The sequence below is a fragment of the Thunnus albacares genome, chromosome 11 (genome assembly GCF_914725855.1).
Source record: "Thunnus albacares chromosome 11, fThuAlb1.1, whole genome shotgun sequence".
NCBI classification, from domain to species: Eukaryota; Metazoa; Chordata; class Actinopteri; order Scombriformes; family Scombridae; genus Thunnus; species Thunnus albacares.
Window position 1 is genome coordinate 471,745 of NC_058116.1, and position 12,820 is coordinate 484,564.

The 12,820-nt window shown below is 40.9% G+C and overlaps 1 protein-coding gene across 1 annotated transcript in view; it reads right to left on the minus strand.

The window, feature by feature from the left end:
* Positions 1-433: 433 nt before the first annotated feature.
* Positions 434-12,820, minus strand: part of tgfbr2l (transforming growth factor beta receptor-like) — a 42,574-nt gene continuing 30,187 nt past the window's right edge. Inside the window, exons 4-9 of the mRNA XM_044366622.1 lie at positions 8,693-8,904; positions 6,792-7,546; positions 4,694-4,831; positions 4,391-4,532; positions 3,841-3,968; positions 434-3,176 (exon numbers count right to left, since the gene is read on the minus strand). Coding sequence (XP_044222557.1) covers positions 2,838-3,176; positions 3,841-3,968; positions 4,391-4,532; positions 4,694-4,831; positions 6,792-7,546; positions 8,693-8,904 — 1,714 coding nt within the window. The 3' untranslated portion in view covers positions 434-2,837. The remainder of the gene's footprint in view (positions 3,177-3,840; positions 3,969-4,390; positions 4,533-4,693; positions 4,832-6,791; positions 7,547-8,692; positions 8,905-12,820) is intronic.

Sequence of the window (12,820 nt, forward strand, 5' to 3'; positions counted from 1 at the left end):
TGTAACCGAGCCATCAGATATTTTCTAACACAGTTGTTCTTCTTTTGTGCTGATGATTCAACCAGGAGATTCTCATGCAGATCCAAGCTATTGAAGAGCTCAAACATACTTAATATATTTCATCTTTTCACCACATTCAATCTCATTTCATCACATCATGACAAACATGTTTACATTACTCCATATTTCATGTCACATCACATCTGAACTTATCACATCAGGTCACTTCTCACCATGCTGTGTCAAATCATTTCATATCACAGTATAGCACTTTCATCTAATCCCACACTGTATACATTTATATGTTTCACTTAATCTAATATCACATCATCGCTTCATGATATATCTCCTCACATTAATGGACATTTCACATCTCATCTGACCAAAGTTGAGATGGTGACACAGACAGTAAAGCAGAGTCAAGTATCATGAATCAATTAGAGAAAAAAAACTTTATTACAAAATGAACAACATAGTTTGGAGATACTGGGTTTTCCATCCTTTAGTGGTTTTCCGTATTTGTGCTTCACTCTAGATGGACGTATTTTTGGTCACTGGTTCCTTCAGTGTTCACAATCAGTCATCTACAAATAATAACCATATTTTTTCTATTTTTACATCTTGGTTGCAACAATAACATTGCATATAATTATATGCATGTTTCTGTGCATGTATGAGATCTGTTTCATGAGTCTCTGGCAGGGATTTTGTGATTAAAGGACCAATTTATGCCATAGTTTTTGTAGGTGCCATAGTTGTTTTTGGTGTGTAAATGTAACCAACACAAATGCTCCTTCCACAGGGCAAAAGGGAGCTCTCTCTCCTGTTTATTCATACAAGCACATTATAGAAATGATAATCACAGTAGCTATTAAAACATATACCACAACAAAATGGAGACCAGCTCCTACAAAATAAGACATTTTCATACAACAAAACTGTGACTGTGCATCTCTGCCAGCAGAACTATGACTGATGTCCTCAATTGAGAAGATTTCAGGTGAGGTCTGTTCCCAGTACATCCGCAGTTCACTGACTGCTCACTCTCTGTTTGGGACAAAAGTGAGTCAGTCATTTAAGGCATGAAGTCAGTCTTTGGCTATTTCTGTTCTCTCTGGTCTTCAGGCGAAATATCCAGGATATTGCAAAGAGAAAACACTTAGCTTTGTATTAATCACTGTTTGTTGGTTGACAAGGGCTGCGTTCACACTGCCAGATCATTACAGGCCAAAAAGTTCCTCAAAAATAAAAAACACCATGGAGAAAACAGATTATTAACCAACTCAAAAGAAACTGCCACAGAGATGGAGAAAGACTTCAGGTCTAACTTCAGGTCCTCCATGACATCTTAAAAGAACTCCTAGCAGAATAAAATGCAGCAATCTTATTTCTCTGAACTCATAAATAAAAATCCTTACAATCCAAGGATTCTTTTTTCAACTATTGGCATTAACCCCACCCCTAACTATTACTATGATCACCTGAGCGTTACTAAATGCAGTGAATTTTCTGCCTCTTTAAGAGATATGATTACGGCCATCAGAAAGAATGTTATTCATAAAAGGCTGGAAAATGCAAATGCACCATGCACTTTTTTACATCGATAGATGTGGAAATAATCAGAAAAGTTCTCTGTGAGTTAAAATCCTCTACCTGTCCAGTCTCGTTTCAGGGCCCATCACAGTAGAGAAACAGCTCTAGTCAAAGATTTGCATGAATGAACAGAGAAAAAACTCTATGTGCTTTTCCTGTTAGTATTCAATAATATAGTACAGAATGCTAACAGTACTGTAGTATTGAATTCTAACAGTATTGCTAAATGTAGTTTTCTGCCAGAAAGATTTTAACACTTGGTTGGTCTTTCTGTTCTTTGGGACCATGGATGACCAGTCCTCCGATAAAATACACCTGACGTGGTGTCCCTCATGGCTCTGTCTTAGGCCCAATTCTCTTCAGTCTGTATATGTTACCACTCTGCAGTATTATTAGGAATCACAACATCAATTTCCATAACTATGCAGACAATACCCAGCTGTATAAATCCAAAAGTCCAAATGATTACACTTCAACTTGACCGCATGCATTTCTGACTTACAGTAAGTCTATGGATGACTCAAAACTTCTTAAAGCTGAATCAAGATTTAGTCATTGGTTAAAAAGCTGAGAGAAAAACTGTCTGACCACCTAAAATCATTTGCATTAAACACCAAGGAACAGTTAAAGTTATGGTAACGCTCTTCTGTCTGGTGTGTCTCATAGCCCATTCAGACCAACCCAATATTTTGACCTGATGATGGCGCTAGATGAGTTAAGGGATCATCCAATTTTATTATAATGTTAGTTTAATTCCTCTATGGGGAACATGAATATCTGGACTAAAATTTCATAAAAATCCATCCAATAGTTATATTTCAGTCTGGACCAAAGTGGTGGATCAACCGACCAACTGACAGACCGACATTGCCATCCCTAGAGCCATGCAAATAGTTTGGAATAGCTCAGAATGCAAAATCACAGCACAAAATTGTCTTGGTAAACAAGGTCATTTTTGAGTGGTGCAATTTTCATTGTTGTACTTTTGTGGAACTAAGAGTTCCACGAAAACTCAGGGATAAAGTCGGGGGATCACTAAAGTCAATAAGATTCATCTTCTCTGCGCCATGAATGCCACCCAACAGTTGTTGTAATATTGCACTTATCATTCCCTTCACTATTAGTTGCTACAGGCCTGTTAAAGCAACAACTGCTGGAAAAATAAATGAGTACACAGGCAGTGTCAACGCAGCCAGCAACAGGATGAAGTGGGGCTCATAGCATAGGCCGACAAAGTCCACTGCTCACACCATAGAACCAGTGTGAACCAGGGAATTACGGGATACCTCCCTTACTTCAGTGGTGAAGAGGGAATGAGGGGAAAGAGGAACGCTTTGAATCTGGCCATTGTCCAACATCTCTGAGTCCTTTTCACTCTCTCCCTCTTCCTCTCTGTCAGGTTCTTGCCTCAGTTCCTCCTCCTCTTCCTCCTCCTGCCCTCCTCCCCACTCCTCTTCTTCCAAGTCCTCCTCGTCCTCCTGCTGCAGGGCATTGAAACGCTCCACCACACAGTGAGCCGTCAGTCTGGCCTCAGGGTCGTGATCCCAGCACTCGGTGATGGTGGAGCAGAAGACACTCATCCCCTGGAGAAAAGAAGACTGGAGTTAAAGGGGCCATATTGAAGGCAGAAGGCTGTAGTGGCGCTTGATCCTTGTGGTATTTTGACCAAAGCATTTCAGATACATTTTATTAAGACCCCATGGAACTGTGTTAATTTATGGAAAAGTGGCATAATATGGCCTCTTTAAGACAGCAAGACATGCGTAGACACAAGTTAACAGTAAGCACTCTTTAGAGGCCCAAAGTGGTCAATATTATATACATGAATAAGTAATTATGAAATGAATAATCACAAGTATATGATTCATGATGATTAAATGATGAAATGATTAAAACTCAACTTATTATCAAGAAATGTTATTTTCATTTTCAATTTTATTGCAGTTGCATCCGCAGCAGTTGCTGAGTTTGCCGTGATTGGCAGAAAGGTGAGGGGGCAGTGACTCATCTGTCTTGAAAAGTGAAATTATGAAAAAAAAATCTGACATGAAATAACATGTCATTCTGAAAAATGCCACTATGAAATAGTTTTTAAAAAGGCATTTTGAAATAAAAAGATATGTGGTGTGATAAAAATAAAAACTCACTAAGGGGCTCAGAAAATCATGATAGTGTCCTTTCATGTAGTCTGGGTTTATAGTCTGAATTCTTCTGACAATTTCAATTTCCTTTCTGACTCTATCTGACCTGGTGCTGCATCCATGCTGAAGGGATGTCCGGCCGTCCTCGGTCCCTCAGTACCAGGTCTCTCATACTGTCCACACAGGGCTGCTCACACACCTTGGAGCCAAATGCCGGTTCATAGCTCTTCACCTCTGCACCAACACACACATATACACTTTTTAGGCTTACATACTATATGTGTTCCAATACCACTGCAGACACTGACATGTTTCAAAATTCAAGGATAAATTTGAGATGAACTATCTTTGAAGGGGCTGAACCCACAGAGAATTATCATCAACTCTCCAGCTCCCCTCAGCTCTTAAGAGCTTTTTAGCTTGTTTCTGCTCATTGTGTTGAATTTCAGGTCTGAATTTTACTGTTTTGGTTCACTCTTACCACTCTTTTCAGGGTTGTCTCTAGCCACAGCAGTCAGCTTTCAGTACAAAAGCTCTATAAACCCATTGTAAACTACCTGCTATGCACCAAACTGCAAATAGACACAGTTAGCAACTAGCTGGTGAGCATAAATTAGTGGAAATATGAGGACACAGAAATACAGTAAAGCTGCTACCTCCAATGACATGGCAGCGGGAGGCCATTTCCCAGAGGACCAGAGCCATTGAGTAAACATCCATCTGTTTAAAGGCCTCAAGGTCCTCCAGGTTCACCCTGGACTCAAGTACCTCAGGAGCCATGTAGCGAGCTGTCCCCACCTGGACAAGATGAGTCAAATCACATGATGACCAGAACATCAGATGCAAGCTCTGCTTTGTAATATATTAAACCACTGTTTAACAACTAAACTTGTACAATTTGCTGCATTTCATTGCCTTTATCTTTCTTTGTCTCTATATGTGTTTCTTTGTACTCTTACTTGTCCACTGTTGGCATAGTCATCGACAGTAAGGGAGAGGTCCAGTCTTAACGCCAGACCAAAGTCACACAGAGCACACTCCTTGTTGCTCTTTACTACAATGTTACTGCTCTTTAGGTCCCGATGGGCAACTGGCACCTACAGAAACACAGGAAACAAGGAACAAGCACAGTCACAAAGCTGACTTTAGAGTGCAACTTAGGAAGCGTTGACCATAAAATGATAAGAAATGCAATAAAATCCTTGTCAATAGTGTTACAGCTGCTCAAATCAGCAAAACGGCAAAAAAAAAAACTGACAGCTCACCAGCTACAGTAGTTTACCACCAGACCCTGTGAGTAGTAATAGCATCACTAAACTTCAAAAAGCATACATTTCTGCAAGGGGCGCCAGTGAATTTTGCTGTGACACCATTATGCAGTTTTAATGAATTAACACACTGGCTCCTGGCTACTGTGCCCTGTTAACCACCTTATTGACAGTCTTCTTCATTTGTACCTTTTTGTTTGTACATATTTGTTGGTATGTATTTTATTGGTACCTCACATATACAACAAAATTTGTATTTGCAGACTGTAATCTTTCTATGTTATCCTTCACATAGAAATTGAAGAAGATTAGGCACTTCATGGAAACATTCAGTACAATTTGGTAGATGAGAGAGAAATCTCTCTGAAATTGAAGTGTCCTTAATCCTAACACTGAAACATTTCAAATCTAGTCAAGGCATCCGGCTTACTTGGTACACAAAAAGCAGAGGTTCATAAAGATCGTTTGATAGGTTTGCTCATACTTATAGGACCATATGTAGGCTACACAATGCAGTGCACAGACACGTCATTGTCTAATCATGTCAATTTATGATTGGTTGCTCTTATATCTGTGTTTCTTAACAAGGCACAAAGACATTGGGCTGTTCTTAGTTCATGCCAGGCAAAGGGGACAGTTACAACTAAAGAGGTGTCTGGAACCATCTACCGGATTCAGTCCGGGGTGCAGACACCCTCTCTATGTTTAAGAGTAGGCTTAAAACTTTCCTTTTTGATAAAGCTTATAGTTAGGGCCGACCAGGCTCGCCTTGGATCAGCCCTTAGTTATGCTGCTATAGGCCTAGACTACTGGGGGACTTCCCATGATGCACTGAGCTCCTCTCCCCTCCTCCTCCTCTCCATCTGTATGCATTCATGTAACAGCAATGCATGTCACTAACTTTGCTTCTTCCCCGGAGTTTTTTGTGCTTTCTCATCTCACAGGAAAACCTGACTCCCGGGCCGAACCTTCGCGGTCCTTCACAGTCCTGATGGCATCCTTCCCTGTCTGTTGATGCTTGTGCTTGTTGTTGTTTGTTGTTGTCGTTGTTTTTCTGCTGTCCCCCCTCCCCCTTCCCCTCTCTCTTTCTCTCTCTCAACCCAACCGGTCAAAGCAGATGGCCGCCCACCAAGAGCCGGGGTCTGCTTGAGGTTTCTACCCGTTAAAGGGGAGTTTTTCCTTACCGCTGTCGCCAAGTGCTTGCTCATGGGGGAACTGTTGGGTCTCTGTAAATTAAAGAGTACGGTCTTGACCTGCTCTATGTGAAAAGTGCCTTGAGATGACTTCTGTTGTGATATGGCGCTATATAAATAAAGATTGATTGATTGATTGATTGTTTAAAACAAATGGAATTGTCCCAAGAGAAAAATACTACAAAAAATACAAGTTAGCTAGAGAGGAAACTAGTTGGTGAACAAGCGAGGAAGATTAACTAGCTAAGGAGTGGTTTTTAGCTTGTCAACATGAAACTCTCTTCTGTTCACTGAGTATGCATCTGTTGATAAAAAACTGACTGTCAACAAGTATCGTCTCATGAGGTAGGAGGCTGTGCTGCTTGATGCACTCTGGACATAAAGGACTGCAAATAAAAGAAAGATCATGTGAAAGTGTTTTTATGAACCTCTGCCATTATAGAAGAACAATAAAACTCAACATGACTCTCAGATCTAAGATGATACTTAAGTTTAGTAAGCATAAAAATAAGAACATGTAAGGTAATATTTGCCAAAAAAGAAAGTTGATGATGATTATAGTCTGCAAAAAGTGGATTTGCAGAGATTGAGTTTACCTTGGGCACCCCACTGGGTGTTGTGTCACTATGGAGATGAGCTAACCCCCGAGCAATGCTTCCTGCCATGGCAACAAGTTCCTCCCAGCTCAATATGTTTGCAGTGAGGAAGTCCTGCAGGTTCCCGAGGCTGTGATAGGCCAAAACCAGCCAGTACTTCCTGAGGGCTTGGCCGGGTGGGCCCCTCTCTTCAGCTGCAAGGAATCGAACCACGTTGTCATGCACCAGCTTGGGGTCAGAGAAGATAGAGCACTCATTTCTCCATGAGGCATACTCTACGGCTGGAAACACTTTCACCGCCACAGTTTCATAATTGTTAAGTCCACCCTTCTCGCCCTGCAGCAGGCAAGCCTTCCAGACTTCTGCGAAGCGCCCCTTCCCCACCAGGACCTCCAGCTTGATTGGCAGTGGTTCAGGACGTTGGCCCTGCCAATCAGTCATGGCACTGATGATGTCATTGTTGAGAGATGGCACCTTGGCATTAGACTCCTCCCTTTGAGCTGCAGTACTCATCACACCTCCCCCACCACCCTCTTGCGGAGCCCCCAGACCTCCACATGGATGATCCAGAGCCTGGTAGCGCTCCGGGGTGCATTTGGTGGGCCAGTCAGGGCGTGCAGGAGGGCCAGGTTTGCCAGGATGGCGTGTGCGGTAGTAGTAGAAGGCAGCGGTAGTGATTAAGGCCACCAGGACGGGAGGCACCAAACTAACCATCACCACCGGGATCACATCTTTACTCTGCAACTTGGAGAACCCTAAAGAATTGTAAAGATGAACAAAATCCATTAATGCATCCATCCATTCACCTATATATTTATCTATCCGCTCAAACATGTATCGCTTTGTTCACCATATTTCATCTACCTATCCATCCAGCCATATTTACATAATTTTACTCACCTATTCATCTTTCATCTATCCCTCCAAAGACTAATTGTCCATTAATCTATCCATTCTGTGACAACCAGGTTTTAATGCCTGCCAGGTACCACTCGATACAGCCCCAGAAACACCCACGCAGTATAGACTGATTCATCCCCGGTTCACACTAGCATTTAATCACCTTGCTTTATCTTCCAACATATCCCATATGGGGAGCAGCAGTGCAGAGGTGAGAGGTCAGGTGGAGCAATATGCTTATTGCGTGATAATGACAGTGAGGCTGTTTATTCCCTTTTACCACAAATTCTTTCACTCAGCCACCATCAGCTACATTTTTCACCACCAGTGACCATCCATCACATCAAGAAGCTGCCAATCCCTTGTTTCATTTACTTTACAACTCCATTGCTACCTGCCTGTCTACTCACATTTGTTAGCAGAAGCCAGCTCTCACAATGCCAGCTGCTCAGTCCTGGAAAACCCGTAGGGGATTGACCGACTCATCTGACTGACTGACTTCTATAAAATATGAATTGGGTTTAATTGAGGAATTTTTTATAGGGAGCTGAGAGTGGAAAATCCCTAAACGCAAGTTTTTTTGGTTTTGTCTGACTCTCTTGACTGATTTAAAGTATTACCCAGAGACTGTGATTTTGGGGATTAAGCATTCACACCACTTTTGCACATATATAATTATTATTGTCTTAAGAGTTTGTGTTTGTTGTTCTTGCTTGGGATTAAGCAGTTTTTGGTGGGTCTGAGTATGTTGCTTAGTGTTGCTGTTGCAGAATAAGACTGCATCCTGTGTGAGTTTGACTAATATATGAAAGAAAAATCCTCTTACAAATCTTAAATGCCAGGAGAGAGATCCAACTGGCACTAAAAAAAAGTAAAACGGTCATAATTCATCTACCCACCATCTGCTTAAATGTATCACTTCATTACTATTATCTGTTCATTCATACAGCCATCAATTCATCCATCCATCCAATAATTCTTTCATTCATCCATCTACTCACCATTCGCTCCCTTGTCGAAGATGAGTTTGTCATTACACTCATGTTCACCCCGGCAGCCACAGACCATCATGGCTCCATTCTCTGCAGGCTGTGGAACCATGTGACACTCCCTGGAGGTGAAGTTCAGAAGGAGGCCAGGGTCTACACCCTCTAGTGGCAGAGTTGGATTGTGACACATTGTCTGAACCGTCATGGTGTCGTTGGTCTTCCTCCTGAAAGAGCAAAGGAACATGAATCCACATCTATAAAAATTAAATAACTTGTGCGGGATCACCCTGACTTAAATAACTGTTTACACTTAAGGAACATCAATAGTCTGGTTTTCTTTCCGACTAAGACTGTCCACTAAATATAGATCTGCGCTTTATAGCTCAACCCTCTCTTCAGCACCACAGTCTGATAGCAGTCAGTCTTATGATCCTGTTATCATCACTCCCAAAGACACTTGAGATCCTCTAGAGTAACTGAACAATTCACATTTTCCCAAGGGAAGACCATGCTCCCTAAGTACTGAACTCCCTGCCACCCTAATGATCTCAGCTACACCTTCATACAATTCTACCAATACATGTTATGAGTGAGTCATGAAAGGTCTGGATACAAAATTCCTGTAACACCTTGATTATTTGTGAGAAGGCAAAAATCTGGTCCTCTATGCCTTGGTCTTCCTGAATATGAAAATCTGTTTCCACAGCACTGTGACATCATTGACTGAGCAGTGTGAGGTAGTTGGAACCCTTACCCTAACCATTTGTTTGTCTGTTCAAATTTCAGTGAATGAATTGCTTTATAAAATTTGCAAGAGCCTTTCTACATCCATAATAACCTATAAGGGGCCGGGTTGACTAGAAATGATTCCCCCAAACAGCTTTGGTAAATAACATTGGATTCCAAGACTTATGCTGTGTCTCAATTTGCGTTCTTCTGTACTTAAACCTGCTATTTTGACTGTATAACAGGGTTTTCCCTACCTATCTAACTCAAAGGTGGGCCGCATTTGTATTGCTGGCCGCCGCCTTTGTTGAAAATTCCAGCATGTGATGTTGACGGAACAAAAAGGCGGAACTCAACGGTGAGGGCAATGCAGCACCTGGACAATCTACAGAGTGCACACACTAGAGGTATCTTGTAGTTCATCTTCAAAAAGCAGTTGCAAGCATTTTTTGAATGAATGACTAAATGAATGACATTTGCGAGATGAATGTGAAGTATATTGTGAACTTTCTACGGCGTGACTAAGAGACTAACATTAGCGGAGCAGAGCAGCAATCAGCAGTAACAAACAAGACAAGACCGGCTGGCCAACACACACTGTAGCATTAAACAACTGAAACCAACTCTGAGGTGAAGAAAATAACTCAGTACGCAATCTGTTTCACCTCAAAAACCCTGTGCCTACTCAGTGTGTTGGACAATGATGTCTTTCCCCAGACCTCACAGTGCAGCAGAGAGGCTGCTCTCCACTGCTGGAGACATGAGGTTAATAACAACACAGCAGAGCACTTCACCTCATTTTGTCGTCATTTTGTTATTCTCATACAGGCAGGAGACTGTAAGGTGCTTTCAAATGAATCAATTAATTAATTAATGCAATTTACTTTTTAAAAAGGCTGCAGAGGATCAGGGATCTGATCTGCAGCTCTTTGGTGATTTACTGTTGGCTCCACTGTCTCTATAGCATTTTCATATATGATATAATTTCTTTGGAAGATAAATGTTGGTGTCACAGATGAAATCTAACAATTGTTGCTGCCATGTTAGTTTGTCTGAGGTGAAGCTTCATGTTTTTACTGGACAGCGCTCCCTCTGGGGCTCTATATGTACAGATATCACCAAATTTACATAAATATAAATGCATTAAAATGAACAGATCAGGCTATATTAAATTTACTAAGCTACATAACAGTTTGGAATTTTATTATAGCTACATTACAGACTGAATAACATAATTTACTGCATCTCTCTGTCAATGAGGTTATTTTTTGTGAGAAAAAGTGTTAGTGGAGCTTTGAGTTGAGATTATTTGTCACAGTACAAAGTACAACAGTAGGTAGGTGTGGTGAAGACATGGCAAGTTTGACTCAGGAGTACAAACTTCCAAGGACAGGGGGATACCATTGAATGTTGCGATCGGCATTTCTGGTAAGTCCACAACGGCATTACAAATAAATAAATACATAGTGTACACAGTGTACTACATGGAAGTGTGCTAAGGAAGTATCTGAATTGAGACACAGTGTGATACTTCTGGAAAGCAGCACATACAAACATGATGTTTTTCTTGCTGCGAGTTCACAGATGGCCTGAGCAGCTCCAAGATGATCCCTGTCAACTTTGACCTGAATAAGCCAGCCTTTTCTCCTCCTCTCTTTTCTTCTCTGTCAGTTCCCTCTTATCACTGGCTTCCTCCAGCAAGCTGGAAGGGTTGGGCAGGCTGACGTGAACAGGAAATGAGAGGGGTACAGCAAGGGGGATCCCTCTGTAGTAGTGTTATCCAAACAAAAGCGCATAGCAGAAGAAAGTGATGCCAGTGAACTTTGTGAGAGTTTGACAGGTTTCCAGACAAGTCATACTCACTTAATCACGAACAACAAGCATGAATAACCTTTGAAATTGAACAAGAAAAAGCCAAAATTGCTGTTACATGCTTTTTTTCTGCAACAGTAGCAAATTGAGTGAAATCACCTCAGGATGTTTCATAATGCTGATCAACAACATAATGAAGTAGCTTAGTCGTATTGTGGTGTACTCTGCTGGCTCATGGGACTGTGCTGTAGAAAAACAATGTCTGTGTATGTGTGTGTGACTGCATGTTGATATTCCAATATTTTAATAGGACACTAGAGGGTTCAGTGCACATTGTTTTTAAAACAACCAAGCTAAAACGATGATGTAGTCCTTTTGAAGCAGAACTCTTTTAAATATGCAAAAGTAATAAAGGTTTTCTGAGCAAAAAAAGAAAAGAAAAGTACCACACCCACCCTAACTTCAGTTTTTAGCTACTTCAGCCTATATTTCTAAAGTGGTCGGGTACAACCACTTTACACTTTCCAGATGTGCTGGCTGAAAGTATCGTCATATCTGTGTTCCCAAGCAACAAGGTGTAAGCAAAGGTTCCACTGTAAAAGCAAAAAAACCAAAGACATACTCCATAGAACTGGGTGACACTAGTGCCCCACTTCATTGTTTACAAGCCACAGTAAAACATAAAAAGAAGAAGGAAAGTGACCTAAACACATTGGAGGAACCACCTACCAGCACATTGAGCATTACAAGTAAGAAGAAAAGATTAAAATTGGTATGAGGTCAGCATGCCAAAAATTAAAGTGACAAATGACAGAGTCAGACAAGAATTAACTCTTCATGGTCCAATAATAAGACAAAACAAAGCCATAGGTGGGTTTCCAAACAGACTCAGTTACTCACCGGTGTTTCCGACCTACTAGTGACAACATTAACTGGTGAATTTCAGCTGAATGGTTGCTTGTACAAGCAGCACTTGTTAAGTGCACACATTAAATAAACTGACTGAGGTAGTTTTATCATGAAAGTGTTTTCAGTTAAGCTTGCAGTTGAAAACAAGAAGATAATATGTATGTGTCCTTGTACTGTTTTTTTTCTTTGTTAACTATTGTATATTTATGTGAGTGAAATTTTGTGATCAGCAAGAGGCATTCACCTTTCGTTACTTTCAATGTGGGAAACAAATGTATAGATTTGCAATGCATCAGATTTTATACCATTATTTTCAGTTAGAAATGTGACCTCTATACAACCCATTAATCTACTTTGTCACTGTGGACTCATGCAGTTTATATTGTCAACAAATTGCATGGTTGCATGGCCAATAGCCACCAGGTTTGACCAGTGTATCATCTGCTTAACTTGTGACCTATCTGTGTGGGATACTGGAATGAGATTCAGTGTTTCCTTTACATTTAAAGATATTCATTTCAGAAAGATAAGTGACTTTGTCTAAATGCACCTTGAATAAAAAATGCTGATGACACAATAAAGCAGTTTGCAGTTTTACAAACTTTGTATTAAATAGGCTATAGTATACAGTATCTGACTGATAATCCATTGTACACAGATACATTATACTGGCTATGCAATCTGTGAACAGCA